General features: G+C 44.0%; 2 protein-coding genes and 1 non-coding gene across 4 annotated transcripts; 1 reads left to right on the top strand and 2 right to left on the bottom strand.

Moving 5' to 3' along the window:
- Positions 1-4,761: 4,761 nt before the first annotated feature.
- TRNAE-CUC (transfer RNA glutamic acid (anticodon CUC)) lies at positions 4,762-4,834 on the bottom strand. The gene has a single exon. It is a non-coding gene; the product is annotated as a tRNA-Glu (tRNA).
- A 118-nt stretch (positions 4,835-4,952) lies between these two features.
- Positions 4,953-9,258, bottom strand: LOC4324401 (D-glycerate 3-kinase, chloroplastic). 2 transcript variants are annotated; one of them, XM_015766757.2, is made up of 12 exons: positions 8,426-9,258; positions 7,524-7,882; positions 7,091-7,170; positions 6,957-7,008; positions 6,822-6,863; positions 6,656-6,734; positions 6,462-6,493; positions 6,314-6,382; positions 6,153-6,227; positions 5,956-6,072; positions 5,817-5,867; positions 4,953-5,309 (listed from the first exon to the last, which is right to left on the bottom strand). In XM_015766757.2, the coding sequence occupies exons 1-12, from the start codon at positions 8,580-8,582 to the stop codon at positions 5,166-5,168; spliced, it is 1,257 nt and encodes a 418-aa protein (XP_015622243.1). In that variant the 5' UTR covers positions 8,583-9,258; the 3' UTR covers positions 4,953-5,165. The 2 variants fall into 2 exon arrangements, with proteins under 2 accessions (XP_015622243.1, XP_066163039.1); XM_066306942.1 differs by lacking the exon at positions 8,426-9,258 and adding an exon at positions 7,967-8,070.
- Positions 9,259-11,917: 2,659 nt separating this feature from the next.
- Positions 11,918-17,131, top strand: LOC4324399 (uncharacterized). Its single transcript, XM_015766375.3, has 6 exons — positions 11,918-12,453; positions 12,545-12,636; positions 12,749-12,848; positions 13,492-14,353; positions 14,455-14,588; positions 15,953-17,131. Exons 1-6 carry the CDS (start codon positions 12,362-12,364, stop codon positions 16,827-16,829), a joined length of 2,157 nt encoding a protein of 718 aa, XP_015621861.1. The 5' UTR covers positions 11,918-12,361; the 3' UTR covers positions 16,830-17,131.
- The last annotated feature ends 628 nt before the right edge of the window (positions 17,132-17,759 follow it).

Raw genomic sequence — 17,759 nt, 5'->3', positions numbered from 1 at the left:
CCCCCTCTCCTCGTCTCCATCGCTCTATCTATCCATCCATCCATCTATCTATCTATCTATCTATCTATCTATCTATCTATCTATCTATCTATCTATCTATCTATCGCATTCTACCGCCACATCCTTTGATTCACCCCCGAACATTGATTTCTCATTTTGTTTCCCTCTCAAATAATCCTTGAGCTGCCAAATACAAACATATTCCTAAAATATCAATTCTCGCTTTGAACTTCAACCACTCATCGACATCGAAAATCACGCCTCATCGAAATTCCTTCCCATTTCCGAAAGTATCGAATTCGCTATTTGAATCCCCTCCTTGGCTTCTCCATATTTTGTTGAGTTCAAATATCCAATTTGAATTCAAATCCAATGTCAAATGCTCCTTAAATTCCTTGAAGAAATTCCTCAAAAAAAGTATATTTCACCTCCCTCTCGGTCGTTGGGCCGTTTTTCCCTTTTCCGGCCCATCTTCTCCTCTCGGTCGCTCCTCCTCCTCCCCGCACGTGCGCTGCACGCGCCGAGCAAGAGAGGGAGCGCCTCTCTCGTCTCCTTCCTCTCTCTCTCTCTCTCTCTCTCCATCTCTCGTTCTCGTCGAACTCCTCTCCCCGGCGCCGATTTCCGCCGCTGCCGTTTGAATTCGCCCGTCGGTTTCCCGCGCGCGCGCTCGCCGCTCGGTCGCCGCCGCGTCAGCCCCGACGCCGCCCGTGCCCGCGCTGCCGCCCGGCCCTGCTGCTCTGCACGCATGCGTCCAAGGGCGAGAGCCAGCACTCGGTCTCGCCCCTCTTCCTCCTTCGCCTTTTTTCCCGAAGCGACATGGAGCAAGCTTCCCTTTTCCCCCTCCTTTCTCCCTTTTTCCTCTCTCGAACCGACGCCCTACCTCCACCGCTTGGCACCTAGCGCCATGGCAGCGAGCGCCCCTGACGCCGCGCGCCAGCTCGCCATGCCCCACCTTGACCACGCCGAGCCGCGCCAGCCCGCGCTCGCGGTTCGATTCCCACCGCACGATCCACCGCCTCCACCGCCCATCGCATCCGCGCCATCCGCCGTTTCGTGCCGCCCACGAAAACGCCGACGTCGCCCGTGAACGCCGGCCGAGCGCCAGCTCGCATGCTCCCCCGAACCGACCTTGACGCTCCCACACCCCCTCTATAAAACCCACCCCCGTGCTTCCTCCCCCCTTGCTTCGTTTCCCCCAAGCGGCGAAGCTCTGCCGCCAAGGGAACTCCTGGCCGCCGCGTCGAGCTCCATGTCCGGAGGCATCTCGCCGTCGAGTCGTTCCATCCTCGCCGCGTCCTTCTCCTTCCTTGGCCGAACGACGGTCGTTGCCACCTCGCCGCAAAACCCGTCCGTGCCGCCCTGCCCTGTCCCCGTATTTCCGGATGCCGCGCCGGTCCCGATTCGCCACCGCCTTCGGAAATCCCGGCCGCACTCCCCCGTCGGCCTTCCCTCTCCCACCACAAAATCGCCGTCGACGTCATTTCCTCTTGCCGGTGAGCCCCGAGCCTAAATCCTTCCCCTACATCGTCTAGCTGCTCGCCTCGCCGTGGCTCTGTTTTCCGCCGCCGTCGGCCTCTCTCCCCTCTCGCCGTACCTCGCGCCGCCACCCTCCTTGAGTCCCCTTGAGCCACCCCAAAACCGTCGCTCCGCCCGCTGGCCTCCTCTTTTGCTCCTGCGCCGTGCTGTCCTTTCCACCGCCGTCGTGCGCACGGTCGCGCACCGCCCCGTGACCCCTCGGACCTCCCAGAAGCGTCGCCGCAGTCGCTAGCCTCGGCCTCTGCGCCCGCGCCGTGCCGCTCCCGCCGCCGCCGCCTGACGCCGTCGCCGCCCCCCCTCCGACCCCGGCGCCCTAATCCGAGCCGTGGAATGAGTTCAACTTCTCCTCCTTTTGCCTCCGGCGCCGTCCCCTCCCTCCGGCTCGCCGCCGCTCGCCGGCGCCGTTGTGCCGCCGTGAGCCGTCCGATCTCCGGACGCGCTCCTCCTCTCCCCCTGTCTCCTGCCAGCGTGACGACCACGTGGCCGCCACCTCAGCCACCCGGCCCCGCTTGACTCGGTCAGCCGCCTCCTCTTCCTCTCGCTCGCGGGCTTGGCCCATCAGCCAACCTCCCCTTAGGCCTGATGACACGGAAAAAGTTCACTTTTAGTCCCTCCTCCGAGTCCAGTGCCCACACACCCAAGAGCTAAAAGTCCACAATTACTCCCTCCAATTGCTCCTCTCTCTCTCACCTTCTTGTTGGCCCCACGTGTCAATGAGTCAAAGATATTCTTGGGAATATCTTTTTCAATACTCCACACATATTTCTCTTTTCTAGAAATTCAATAAATCATTTCCTATATTGCAAATTCCATAAACCCATCCTCTTAATCCAGAGATTCCAATAATTCGTCCCCTCGAGCCCGCATGTCAGTGGATGTCAATAATATTATTGAGAATATTATTTCTATAAATTCCATAAACCATTTCTCGTATTCCAGAAAATTCCGACAAATCATCTCCTTGTCCAGAAAAATTCATTTAAACTTCCAAAATTCATATCCCTTAATCCGTTCGTCCGATTGCCTCCGTTCCACTTCCAGTAATTCCATTAAATTGTGATCTATCTAATGGCACTATTAATTAGCCTAAATAGGACATTTTATTTGGTCTTTGCTTAGGTTTTTGATTGTTTGCGCCTAGTTGCGGTTATCGGATATTTTTCTTCAAGCGGATTTCTCGAAGATTTGTGAAGCTTCGTGAAGACCCTGAGCAAGGCAAGCCACCTTTGAACATATTGAGCCTATATTTGAACTTAATTATATTGCTTGCAAAATATTATGCATTGATAGGATTGCACTTAATCTGTTTGCCCCGTCTGCAAGGCAGACCGGTGGGCCTACCTAACTTGTTGCATCTGATCCTTCCATTGTTAATTGTTATATCATGTTCCCTTGTAACCACCTAGTTGCGCCTCGGTATTCGTGCACTCTGCACGAGTATCGACGGTTGCCTTCAAACTTAAAATCTGAGAAACATCTTGGGTAAAACTTGGTTTACAAAAGCTTTGGAAAACCCGACGCCTGGGTCGGTGCCTTGTGAAAGAAAATGAGTTTTAAAAATAAAACTCGCGACACAAGGCCATTCCTGGGCGGAATACTTGTGCGGTCTCATCTAAGGACCGATTCCTTTGGAATTACATCCGAGCATACAATAGTGCGACCACATGGGTGGAATGGGACGCCCCTGGCTGAGTAAGTAGCTAATCAGGGGTGCCTTGATGCCAAGAGACATGTGGATTCAACGGGGTGGTGTCGGGGAGAACCCCCGGGCTTCCTGGCACAGTATGGTCTGGGACCTAACCTGTTGTTGGTCTGGGACCCCTCTCGTTGGCATATGGCAACCCTGTGTCGGCTTTGGAAATGCCTTGTCGTGAAAGCCTCAAAGTCGCCAGACGTGGCTGTTCTGCACGGGTTGGGTGACCCGGGTTAGTAACGTCGTGTGGGTAAAGTGTACCCCCTCTGCAGAGGTTAACAAACTGTTCAAACAGCCGTGCCCACGGTCATGGGCGGATGTGAGGTGATTCCTTAGCGTAGTTTTTGTTTTACCCTGTTTTATGAAAAGGTGTTAAGTTTTGGAAACCTAATGCTTGGGAAGCATTTAGCTATCCGGGGGACAGTGGGACCGGGAGTCCCTGGAAGTGATTGGTCGTTTGGGGACCACTATTATCGGGAAGTTTGGAAAATTGGTTTGGTTTGGGAAAACCAGATTTGAAGCCAACTCTGGGAGTTGTGCAAATCTTGATAAATAAATTTGTTACTTCTCACCTCCCGACCGAGCTGAGACTTGTCTCGCTCTGGTTGTGGAAAGCACACACTTAGATTGTTGAAAACTTGAAAACAAAACTGTTTGCAAAATAACAGCCTTCCCTTGAAGCTTGCATTAACCACCTAAGTTCCCCTAGCTTGCTGAGTACGTAAGTACTCACCCTTGCTCTCTATATAAATATAGTTCTGCCAGCTCTGAAGATGAAGTTGAAGTGAAGTGAATATTAGGATTTCGTCCTAGTTCCCTGCCGTTGCCTGTGGCGTTGGGTGTTAGTCCGTTGGTTGGTTCCGCTGCTGCTGTTGTTGGTGTTTGCCTCGTCCGTGTCGTCGGTTGCATTCTCGGGCTGTTTGAGCTGCAATCTAAGTTAAGGTAAATAAGTCTTCTATTAATTATAAGGATTTGTAATGATTCATGTTTGTCACCGTGGGTACCAGCGCTATGTCCTGGGACTGGTACTGAGATCGCGGTTTCGTAGGACACGGTTCATGCCGTTTTCCTACGACACGCTCCTGTCAGGTGCCGTTGTACGGCGGTGCCAGATTGGGGTGTGACAACAACCCAATGTTTTCAATCCTTTGGATTGTTTGCAACTTAACCATAGGAAAATTTCATATGTTTTTTAATCTATAGGTTTGCACATGTATTCCCACATTATTCCTATGTATTTTCTATTCCTACGGTTTGAAAATCCTACAAATCGAATAAGCCCTCAAGCTGAACCAAAAAAAAAAAGATTGGGGTGTGACAACAACCCAATGTTTTCAATCCTTTGGATTGTTTGCAACTTAACCATAGGAAAATTTCATATGTTTTTTAATCTATAGGTTTGCACATGTATTCCCACATTATTCCTATGTATTTTCTATTCCTACGGTTTGAAAATCCTACAAATCGAATAAGCCCTCAAGCTGAACAAAAAAAAAAAATCAAAAATCTGTTCGCCCTCTGAACAAAAAAAATTCCGTTGCCGGGACTCAAACCCGGGTCTCTCGGGTGAGAGCCGAGTATCCTAACCAGCTAGACTACAACGGATCATGCATACTATAAGATTATAAAATTATATATATTCCTGTCGATAGTATACACCAACCTCATGTCCAAATTCCAAAACACCCAAATGCAACATCACATCACGGTATCACAGATGCACTCAGCAAAATGAATTGGGATTCCGATTTCCTTATAAGTAATAGCAAGATTTCGTATACATCAAAGTTTTACACGTTTAGTACTTGTTCAAGCCACAAGAAACAAGAGGCCAGTGGTGCTTGCTTGGAATATGTGGTCTCAGAAAGATCAGATATCCCAAACTCCACCATTGGGTCAGAAGATCCATTTTCTTTCAGCAATGTACATTCAGGGCTCATCTACCCCACATAGGATTCCTCTTTTCGTCTATGTCAACGACCAGCAGGTGGTCTGGGTTCGAGCCGTTTGGTCCCTCTTTATATAGAGTGGGCAAATATGCGTGGTATGCTGGTAGGTAGCGCGACACAAAATCCATGACCTGCAAGAATTACCAGAAGCATGTTAACCTAGCTCATCAAATGCATTAGAAAGAGAATCCAAGACTCGAATGAGCTTCAGTGAATAGCATAAAATTGTTCACTGAAGAATACATCAGATAATTCAATACTAGTAACAGTTCTTGTTGCTCAACTTTCAGGTGAAGTGATGCAGTTTTTTTCTTTTTCCAATCACGGGAATTCCCTGTTTTCTTTCAATTTTCAACACGGAAAACCAGTCTGTTACATGAATAGGTTTTTAGAGGTGATTCACTGAGTAGCAAGTACTTTTGCGTCCCTGAAGATTTTACTCAAATGTACTGATGTGAGTGGTGTACTTACTCAGTTTGGCCACAACTGAATTCAGTGGGAGCTATTCCTAATTGGTGGCAATTTGTCTACTTTACTTGACGGTTAGTAACAGCAAGGCATTAGCAAATTATCAAACTAGGACGGAAAGGAAGCCAATAGGATGTTATAATGAATGCATAGCTATGTGAGAAACAAACCTCCTCATCAGACATTCCTGGTTTCCCATCTGCTCTCATAGCTATCTCTGCCTGTAAATCCAAATAACATAAGAAAATTGCAATTCATGGTTGTGCATTTTCTGACACCATTAGTTACTTAGATAAATCTGGTAATGACCTGCAGTCTCCACTGGTACACGCAACTAGGTTCCTTTATTTTTATGACCATCCATGACCCAATGAACCTGTCCCATGCATCGTAGTATGCCTCAAGGTTCTTATTAACCACCTCAAGCTGAAGATGAAAAAAGGCAAGTCATATTAAGTAAAAGAGAAACAAAGAAATCAGATAATGTGGTAATATCGGAAACCCGCCTGAGGGTCCACTGCTTTTACAACTTCATTTGGAAGAGGTTTGAATCCAAGCATCCATCCTTCAAAAAGAACAACCTAGGACAGAGAAAACAGACATAGAAAATGTTCAAAAATTACAATTTTCTCATCTCAAAAAGCCCTACAGCTCAACATGAGCTTACCTCTAAGGGCCCTTCAACCTCTGGCCATGTTGAAGGATCAGCCCGATCACCTCTTCCACCAAAAGCAGACTACATGGACATGTGACATGTATCATGCAGCTACTCAATTATAAAAATCATCTAGGCGACGATAACTGCAACCTTTTACCTTGTCATACCGTGGAAGCTTCATCTTCAAACCTAAATATATTGTAATATCAGTGACAAACTATTTTACATTGAAACTAGGATGCATATCATTTCAATAAATTCTCCAAAATAAAAAATATACTATGTGCAAGGCTGTTCAAATATAATAAAATTGGTCTGAAGAGGATATATATACTTGTCAAAAATCAGTACCTTCTTTAGTTAGTTTAAGCAGCGATTCAAGTGTTTCAACTGAGAACGGGAGATCATGGCTTCCAGCATTTCCACGAAGCTGTAAAGTTTTGGTTATTTACTCTCAGTTCACAATACAATACTTGAACCAAAACAGTGTATATTGGATCTGGGGTGTTCTTTGTACCTCCAAAAGAGCATTTCCAGGATTTCTTTCCCTCAATTTACCCTGGAAATATTCATTAATTGTTTTCACTAATTTGCCAAGTACTTGGAGTAGTAAAACAGAACGGATAATTGCACAATATTTGAAGACTCACACCTGTTCTGCTGCCGTCAAGTAGAAGTCATCGATAGATAATGTAGCGGCATTCCTAAGGCACGGAAAAGTCTTGTCTTTTAAATTTCATTGATACGGGTAAACATAACATGACTAGAATGACAAGAAGAACTCACCTACCAGCAACCCGAAAAAGATAATCAAGTGCGAAAACAAGAGTTGTCTTTCCACTGCCTTGGGGAGCGCTGACCCCAATCTACATCACACAAAGACGATTCATTTACAAAATGTGAATTAGAATCAGATAAAGACTTGTCCGTTCTTGTGACTTGATATTCACAGTTCCCATTTCGGTATAATTAATATATCCCTTCGTGATAAAACGATCCATGAGTGCGTGTCATGCTGATTAAAGCAATAGATGCTTCATGATGAAATATTTTGTGCGATGTACTCATAATGCAGAGGAATATGTTCTGCTATGTCCACCTGATGGAACATGCCATGAGAGGTTTGGAATGGATGCTATCAGGCACTAGTGGACAAAGCTACATGTCAGATTTCATCAGCTTCTTCTATGATAAAGAGAAAAATGTTTCATGTGCATACCACTAATGGAGGGATCTCGTCGCCGTCCTTGTACTTGGCCCTGTGCTCCGTGACCTGGTCCTCGCACCAGAGGAAGACGGGGATGTAGAAGTGGTATATCCTGGCCTTCTCCGCCTCCGAGAGGTGGAGCTCGTTGAGGCGGAACAGCCGGGCCACCTGCACACCGCAGCGCAGCCACCGGTCGATGGAGCCGGCGATCTTCTCCTTGGTGTACCCGATCCTGTCCACGAGCGGGCCGCTGCAGATGAAGTCGTACAGGTCCTGGACGGAGGAGATGAGCGCCGGCGACGACGCCGGGGCGGAGCGCGGCGGCGCCGCCCCCGCCGCCGCCTGGCCGTGATCCGGGCACGACAGGAAAGCTGGCGCAAAGAAAGAAACAGGGCGATCAGTTAAAATGGCGAGAGGAATCGTGACTTGCGCGGCGATGCCTTTCTTGATCCTACCATCCATGCGGTGTCAAGAACCTGAGAAATCGACGATCTAAACTATAGCAAAAAGGACCAAATCTTTGAAGGACCGAACTGTGTATTGACCTCTTGACCCCAGCAAGAGAGAGAAAAACGGATGCGCGAGAGTTTTATATGGATGATCAAACATTGCTCTCTGCAGCTAAAAAAAAAAAGGATAAAGAAACGGCTCGTCGAGTCAGACGCAGGGGCAGGTGTACGCTTGCAAAACACCATGGCACACGACCCTTATCCGCTTACGCGAGCACGGAAAAGGCCAAGCAAGCAATAAACAAGAGAAGAGAAACAGTGCGCGCACAGCGGCACAGACCAGCGCAGACGAGCCAAAGTACTCCTAGTTGGTTGCCACAGTGCGCCGCCGTGACCTCTCGTCGTACGCACGCACGCAGATATTAGATGGTTTTTTTTTTTTCTAATGATGTCTGAGTTGCTAACCTTTCCTCGACGGAGTGGTGGCGGTCACGGTGAAGGAGCAAGCCGCCGCCTTGGGGTGGTAAGGCTTGGCGCGGAGGAGGAGCGGCGCGGATGAGGGCGAGGAGACGACCGCGGCCGCGGCCGCGGCATGGTGCGGGGCGGCGTGGAGCGGCGTCATCGCGCTCTCTCTCTCTCTCCCGGATCGACGTGCGTGCGCGGGTGGGACTGCTGGGGAGGAGGAGGACGTGGGGTGGAGGCGGGGCGGGCGGAGGGGATTTTTCAGGATTGGGCGCGGAGTGCAGGGAGCCTCTCGATGCAGCTCCTGCACGGCGGCACGCGGCCGGTCGCTTTCTCCTCGCGAGGCTCGAGAGCCGAGACGCGGGCTGAGGCTGTCAAGGGTCAAACCGCGCGCCGCTCGGTGGCGGTGGCCAGATCATTCGCAGGTGCGCCGTGCACGTACGCAGCCGAGCAGCCGGCGGCACAGTTTTGGTTGGCTTCGACTTCGACGACATCTTCTCTTCTGCCCATTCTGCGCGACCGTGCGATGCTGCTGTGAGAGTGTGAGAGACCCTTCGGCAATCGGCAGTTCGCCTGACTATTATCGGGCTTCTCCTGGGCTACCTTTGAAGTCAAAGCGTAAAAAGGCCCATGTTCATCCCAGTCTTCTTTGCCTTTTGTTTTCAGCAAAATCTAAACCGAGTAGTCTCTCGATTTAGTGCTAACCAGCGACGAAACAATTATGAGAAAAAGTACTGCTACACGTGTTAGCGTATATGCTGTTTTTCCTCTTAGACATGCATGTCTTTTTCTTCCTTTTTATAAAGTTTTATCTCAAATTACCTATCCGATCTACAATCCAATTACACTATTGTCTTCGTTACAATTAAATCTTCACAATAAGATCTTACACGATTATATTACAATGAAAAAATATTTATATTTGTAAATTACTTTTATTATATGTGTAAGTTACTTTTATCGTATATATAAGTTACTTTTATATTTGACTAAGTTACTTCTTAGACATATAAAAGTAAATTTAATAAAGTCTAAAAATAATTTACATATATATTATAAAAATATCTAAAAACAAAACGGAAGTAACTTTGTCACGACATTAGAAGTAGATTCGTTGTAGGGATAAAAATATGACTTTATCTAGATATTAAATTTAATCAGCACAGATCAACACACGTAAGTTTAACAATTTTAAAAAGTAACTTCAATGTTAATTGGAATTAACTTTTGCATAGTTCTGGTTTAGAAGTAACTCTCTATACATATGTTTAATCACCGATTGTTTTTTTCCTTTTATTTTTGTTTTTCATGTAGGATGAAAAAAGAAGATAAAAACCTTTGATGGATTGTAAATAACACTGATAGAATAAATGATAAGAATTAACCATGTATAAGATATAATCTTATAACATGGAAGTTACTTTCTAACATGTAATAAATTACTTTTAAATTAATAAAATGAGAATATATTCAATATGAATATTATTTTGTCACATATTTTGAGTGGAGTACAATGATGCAAATAGATCTTAAAAACAATATGTGATTTAAAAGATATAAGTTATTAAAGAGATTAAAAAAGATATATACTATTGGAGTACAAACAAGCAGTCATATCCAATGAAAAAATACATGCATTAAAGTTACTTTCTTTTTTTATAAGTTACTTCTATAATATATGTAAATTACTTTTAAGCTTTATTGAATTTACTTTTGTATATCGAAGAAGTAATTTAGTGAAATCTAAAAGTAATTTAGATATATTATAAAAGTAATTTATAATTTTTCCTCAAAATATAATCATGTGAGATCTTGTTATAAAGATTTAATTGTTACGAACACAACGGTGTAATCGGATCGTAGATCGTATGAGTAATTTAAGATAAAATTTTATTTGAAGTATAGGTGGATATGGTCTCTTTATAAATAGAGTGGTAGCCACTAGCTGTGTAGTCACGTTTGTTTTCTCGTGCTTGGAAAATTATTATTGGCCAATCTAGTCGTATATCTTTTTTTTTGGGGGGAATCTTGTTGTATATATTATCTAAACCTCGAAAAAAAAACATATCTGTATCTCAGTTCATGGATGAAATTGTCAAATATCAAGAGACGAGGGATCTAACACGGAGTAAAATTTATTTGATCTCCTATGCAACCAAACAACGGACAAACGAACAAAAATGTCATAGGCACGTACAAAACACAACGGACAAACTTCATCACGATGAGTACGACTAGGCACAATATTCTTTTTCACCATTTAGTTTTTTTAATTGATCTGTGTTCAAAATTTGAGCTAGCTATAGCAAAATTCGAGGAGCCAATATAATGCACCCATTGATTAACAATCCATGCATCCTACCCGTTTCATTTATCTATAATTAATACTCCCTCCATCTATTTGTGATAGTCATATTTCCAAATCTGAAAAATTTATTTTTGATAGGCATATTTCAATCTAACAACTTATCATCTTAATGATTTTTTTGAATTTAATGCGTGACTCTCCATTCATCCACACAAGATTGGCTACATGGGTATCGAGAAATGTACTCCCTCCATACTCATAAAGTAAGTCGTTTAGGACAATGTTTAAGTCAAACCTTGGAAATATAAATCATTAATAACTCTCAAGTTGTTGATTTTGAAAATACAAAAATTATATGAATAGATTTGACTTGAAAAATACTTTCATAAAAGTATACATATATCACTTTTCAATAAATATTTTTATAGAAACAAGAAGTCAAAGTTGTGTTTTGAAGACCGTGTCGCTGTCCTAAACGACTTCCTTTACGAGTACGGAGGGAGTAAATATTAATAAATCGCTTGTTTATGAGGAATGACTAGTAGCATATTTAAATGGATGATAAGTAGAATCACTTATCGTTGGTCTGTGCACCAAGATGAAATATGACTATCAAAATTAGATGGAGAGAGTAGCTACAGCACTCCTCCCTTCGAAATTGAGAGACATAATTATGAGACGATGGGTTAAAAGAAGAGGAGAAATAAGCCAATCAGTTAGGAGGGAAAGATGTCCTGACTCTTTTGGCTTTCTGTGGGAAAGTCCAGCGTGACACATTGACAATAGAGAGAGCAAGTGTCGATGAGGTGACACAAACTCTTCAAGGTCTCCGATAGCTCAACAAGGCCGGCCTCCTTGGCCACCACGGAGTCGTGTGTACTCCTTATCCTCCTCTACTTTGCACCTCTTCTCCATCATTAACGAAAATCCAACAACGAGCAATCGTGAACGAGAGGTAACCATTACAAGCGTGGAAAAACAATACAGCAGGTGAAAAATTTTCAGTCGATAAATATTAGTACCCAAAATTATTTTGTGGGTTTTTGCCAGTCATGAAAACTTTAATTTTAGAAAAAAGAAGGATAAATATTTCGCTTGACTCGTGGGCCTTAGGTGGGCCGAGCTGCCCGTCCACGAGCCGGTTTCTCTCTGGACCCATTTACTTCTGACGGCCCGCGGCCAGGCCTGCCCCTCCCCCATCTCCTTCACTCGCCGGTTCGCCGCGATCTCCAGCGAGGCGGCGACCCACCGGCGACCACTCGCCGGCACCCCCCGCCCACCTCCGGCGAGCAGGTAGGACGGAGCAGCTTCCCCTCGCCGCCCGCTTCGCTCGCCTTCTCTCCTCCTCCGCCTCCGCCGCCGCGGAGCCCTGGCCACGCCGCATCCGCTCGTCTTGCCCACCAAGCCACTTCGCCGGAGCCGCATCCCTTCCCCAGCCGGGAGAACCGCTGGTGGCTCCCGCTCCCGCTGCTCTCCATCGGCATATCTACTTGTGGAAGCTCACGCGGAGGCGGAGGTCCAGCTCTGTGGCAGTTTTTGATGGGATCCTGCCCCGCGCGGCGAGGGTAGACAGGATCTGTGCCGCTCCAAGATTAGTCTCCCGGTCTCCAGACCTGAACCAAGTTGCTGCCATGGCGTCGTCAGCTAAGGAGGAGGCAAAACCGAAGCCGCGCCTCATTGTCCGCCTCGGGGTATTCCTCGCGTCGCACCACATACTCTTCAGGTTCGCTCTCATCTCTTCGTCTTTGATCCAATCTTGATTCTCCTGTTTCTTTCTGTCTGAGACATTGACATTGTTCACCCTCTGTGACCAGCGCTGTGTGTTGTACGGCGGGCATAATCGCGCTCCTCTTCCTCCCTTCGCTTGCCAAGAACACGTACCTATCAGAGAACGCTCTTATACCCGGTAAGCTTTTTTCTTATACTGCTATTCCATGAAACAATCATCTCCGATGCTGATTGTCAGACGCTTCTTTCTCATTGGTATTAGCTGCAAATTAAGTTGTTTTAAAATGTAGGCTCTGCGAATACATTATTTTCTACTGAGGATGTCCAGGAAGCAAACAGATTTGCGAAGGGAATTGAAGCTGCAATTGGGGAATCAAGAGGTGGAACAACGTATGTTATTCTGTATAGAGTTCCCTTGGTTCATATTCTGCTTCCTTCATAGACAATGGGCTTTAACAAAAATTGCACTGTGTACATAATGTTTAATTATCATGTGATGCTCTATTTTGAGTCTACTGTTAAGGGGCTTCCTCTGATGAAATACATCCTTAATACCGCATTTTAGTTATACTATTGAGCATAGACATGGTATCCACATAACTCTAAACGCAAAGAAGTTTTTTCATGGGTAGTAACAAACGAATGATAAAATAAAAGTCAGAGATATACAAAGTTCAGGTTTTTTATGAGAAAACAATGTAGATGCACAAGCGCACACCATACATGCACTTGAGTGGAAACCCTAGCACATGAGTAGAATGGTGGATGCTGCGCATAAGTTCAGAGCATCATCAAGCACCGTCATGTCCTTTCCTATTGAGACACACATGTAAATATAACTTCTACATTTTTGCTTATGAAATATTAATCTAAAAGTAAATTATAAGTTTGTGCAATGATGATGATACTCTGCACATTGAATAAGTGATAATAAATTACAAGAAGTGAAGGAACAAGTGGTATAATCCTATGTTTTCCATAGCTTGTAAGTTTATATGATTTTCTCAATGTCTAATTTTATGCATTATTGTAGGGAGATCCCAAAATTCATAGCACAACAAACAAAAAATCTGGGAGCAGAAGTGTATTACCATGAGTTCCTCCCTGACAGCAAATGTTTTCATCCTCTGAAGTTCTTTACATCCATGACAAATAATATGGCAGCCAAACCCAATGGAACCTACACCAACTTTGGCATTAACACAGTTGGCATTATACGGGCTCCACGAGGTGATGGCAAAGAAGCAATTGTACTGGTTACTCCTTATAATTCTCAGAAAGTTACACCAAATGAATTATTATCACTTGCACTTGGATTCTCTGTCTTCTCCCTCCTAAGTCGAGCTGCATGGCTATCAAAGGATATTGTCTGGCTGTCTGCAGACTCACAATTTGGAGAGTACTCTGCGGTCTCTTCATGGTTAAATCAGTATCATAATCCTATGTTTCTGAGTCACCCAGTGAATTTGGATACCAAGATCTATGGTGCAAATCAAATTTTATATAAACCTGATGGCACTGCAGAAAAGGCAGAACTTATGGCTTTCAAACGTGCTGGAACAATGGCTGCTGCACTCATATTTAAAGTTGGAGAAACCAGGAAATATGGTGATAGAGATAGTGTCACGATGTATGCAGAGGCATCTAATGGCCAAATGCCAAACTTGGACCTTCTGAATGTGGTGCACTATTTAGCTGTTCATAGACAAGGTTTTCGCGTGAATGTCGAGACATTTAATTCCTTGTTGAGCTCTTCATGGCTTAGGGTTATTGCTGAAGTATTTCAAAATCTTGGGAGTTTGTTGAGAAAAATAAATCCTGACTGGAAGCTTGACGTGACCGTTCCTGATTATGTGGAGGGTACTGCAAACCTTGCTAGTTCTATGTATAACCAGGTAATTGAAATATATATTGTTCATTCATTTCCATTTGGTCTATAAAAATATAAGTTTTTTCAACTCTGTTAATCCCTTCTTGTTTGGCTTTGCAACTGCAGGCTCTTGGAGTGCCCACAGGTTCTCATGGTGCTTTCCGTGACTATCAAGTTGATGCAGTTTCTTTAGAATTTGCACCAGCATTTCATCTTAAAAACGAGAATGCTAAATCTTCATTTCTTCTCAGGGGTGGAAGGTCAGTTTCTATTGTGTTACGGTTGTGTTATTTTAAGCTGCTCTTTTTTAGAGCAAGTAGGTAGGGAGCGTATCCTATGCACACAGGCCCTCGCGTGTACACACCGTGTACACCAACTAAAAATTATCACAAAAAATTCTAGGAAAATTCATACATGTACTTTCAATAGTATTACATCTACGTGCAAAGTCGCATCTTCAAATTCATTCTACATAGAGAATAACAAAAAAGATAAAATTCTGACAAAATTACAACCTTAAAACTGTCAGATTTTTTGTTACGGCTAAAATATAATGAATTTGACGTTAAGATTTTAACCCTAGGTGTAATACAATTGAAAGTATGGGTATGATTTTTTCTAGATTTTTTGGTGACATTTTTTAGTTGGTATACACGTGTGTACACGTGAGGGCCTGTGTGCATAGGATATGTTGCCAAGTAGGTATTGTTGACATGCATTAAGCAGTTCATTACTTAATTAGAGTGCATGTTTACCTATTCAAAAGTGTTTGATTGTCAGATACCAGAAAACTGAATACATACTGAAGGTTTTAAACAAACTCTAGCTTGTGCCATTTGTATGTATGTATTTCTCTCTGATAACCAAAGTAATTCAGCTTTGTCAAACATTACCTAATTTCATATATCTAATTGCTTTGTGATGCTCAATTAATTTTATTGTCAAAATATACTATTAGTGAGCATTAAAGCACATGTTCGATGCTAAAGCTGTATAATCTCAGGCAACAAAAGGCTGATTATAAAATAATTCTGTAACTGCCTTGGCCTGTTAACCTTGCATATTCTTGTGCGGAATTATTCTGGTGAGAGGTCTGATTGCATGTCAGCCTCATAACAGTCAAAAATTTGCTAGGTCTGTCCTTATGTCAGTATGTGTGTCTGGATTATTCCATAGTAGGATTTGCTAATGGCATTAGCATACTGTGATCTTATCCAATGATAGAACATACAATTTAACTTATTTCAAGAAAAAAAATGGAAACGATAAGGGAAGGGTACTGTTGCCTTTGCCTGAATCCAAGTTTGCCAAAAACACCAGTGTGTGTCAATGACATGCCATACCCGACATCACCTGTCATTGTCGCAACACACGGTATTTTCATATAGGGCGATAAGGGGGCGGGCAATGGTATATTGGCGTTTCCCCCAAATTGATGAAGTTTTGGACTGAACTTAACAAAGGAGCAGGATCACAAGACCTCTGACTTATCATATTAAAGGGTTCACTTTATTTTTGAGTAAAATACACCTGCTGCATTTTGTAGAGCAGATGCTTAGCACAGCATTTATGTTGATCTCACCACAAGATTATCTAAACATGTTTGAGAATGCCTTTTGTTCAGGTTAACTGAAGGGGTGGTGCGCTCTGTAAATAACCTGCTCGAGAAGTTCCATCAATCGTTTTTCCTGTATTTCCTTACAGCCCCAAGCAAGTTCATTTCAGTTGGTGTATATATGATTCCGTTTGCATTACTCCTGGCACCCCTCCCAATAGTTGCTGCTGCTCTTGCTGGTGGTAGTAAAACCAAGGGGAAATTGGAGGATGAATGTAAAACAAAGGGTAATGCTGATGACCTGCAAATGGAGGGTGGATCGTGGAAATGGCTTAAATCTGCAAGAGTACTACTTATCATCCAATTTTGGGCAGTACTTGTTTCTTTACTCCCATACTACATTAGCCAAATTCCTGGTGCTATGCCAATACAGTATGCAGTGATTTGGGCCGTTCTCTCCATCACTATATTGATCATCCTGTATGCAATGTTTGGCTCTCCATCCCGTGCTGGTGTGGAATGGAAGCTTCTAAAAGCTACGATGATCACTTCCATCACCATAGGAATGGGGCTTATGTCGATCATAAATTTTGCTACTGCTCAGCTTGGGGCTCTGATATTGATCCCAATGTGCTTGTTTTCTCGACCGCTGAGGGCACAGCTCGAGATGAATTTCCTACCTCGCACAGTATTGTTGGCCTCAAACATACTTCTCACCGTCTTGGGTTTCCCTCCAGCTGCATTTCTTATCATGAAAGGTCTATCCAAGGGATCATGGACAGTAGACATTGTTGGTGATTTCTGGCTGTGGATGGAGTTCTTGTGGGAATGGAGCAGCGCGACATATCTGTATGTATTTCTTGTCCATCTTCCCTGCTGGCTCTTGTGCATCCATGTGTTGCTGCATCCATGCTACCAGCCTGAATCAAAGATGAAGCAGGAGTAGCGTTTGTTTGGTCACGCATTGCTTTGAGGTTAGAGAACACTGCAAGTCTGTAATAGATATTCCTGATTTTGGGTGTGCTTTGGTTGCCAACATCTTGAAAGCAGCAACTTAGTTTTGTATGCAGGACTAGCAGCTTAGAAACATCGATGTATTTTTGATGTTTCTTTTGGAAGAAGCACGGATGGGATAGTAAAGCCTGCTTATGTATACTATAGTGGTGGTGTTTGTTGTGTCACACTACTCAAACCACTGACATTTAGTACCCATAATCTATACCCTTTAACGTGTCCTTTCCTGTTTCACTATTGACTCTTCTTTGAACGAAACTATTGACTCCTTCTCAAATTAGCTTCGGGATCAGATCATTCAACTAAAGCTGTCAGGCCGGGTAGGCTTATCGGAACATTGGGGGTTCCTTATGTTGTGACTGAGCAGATATGTCTATTGTGCCCGGCAAAAACGGATTTGCAAGGCCAAAGGCTTTCTCATTCGGAAAAAAAGATCACCCCTTTCATTCTAAGTGACGGAGGGATCGTACAATTCGAGCCTTTTCTTTCATGCTTTTTCCGGCGGTCTGGAGAAAGCAGCAATCAATAGAACTTCCCTAATCTACCTACTTGTTCAATAAGGAAAATCATAATACTACTTAGACTAAATATATGCTTATTAATTGATTTAATAAGTTAGAAACTTAGTTTGTCTACGGGCTCTTGGCTAGTTGTAGAAAAGCTGGTGGAACGTGAATGTGGCCATTTTGTACCACTCCAGTATTTACTACTGCTACATACATCCTTTCTTGTGGACATGCAGTGGCTTGGAATGCCACAGGTTGATAGGTGATGCCATTCAGGTTGAATGTGCTCCGTGCATAGGCCTTTTGGTTGGAAATGTGAATATTATGTGCTTGAAGTGCATATGAAGTGTGCTAGA

The sequence above is a fragment of the Oryza sativa genome, chromosome 1 (assembly GCF_034140825.1).
Source record: "Oryza sativa Japonica Group chromosome 1, ASM3414082v1".
Lineage (NCBI taxonomy): Eukaryota > Viridiplantae > Streptophyta > Magnoliopsida > Poales > Poaceae > Oryza > Oryza sativa.
Note: the sequence above shows the minus strand (reverse complement) of the source record. Positions and strands in the feature narration are given on the sequence as shown.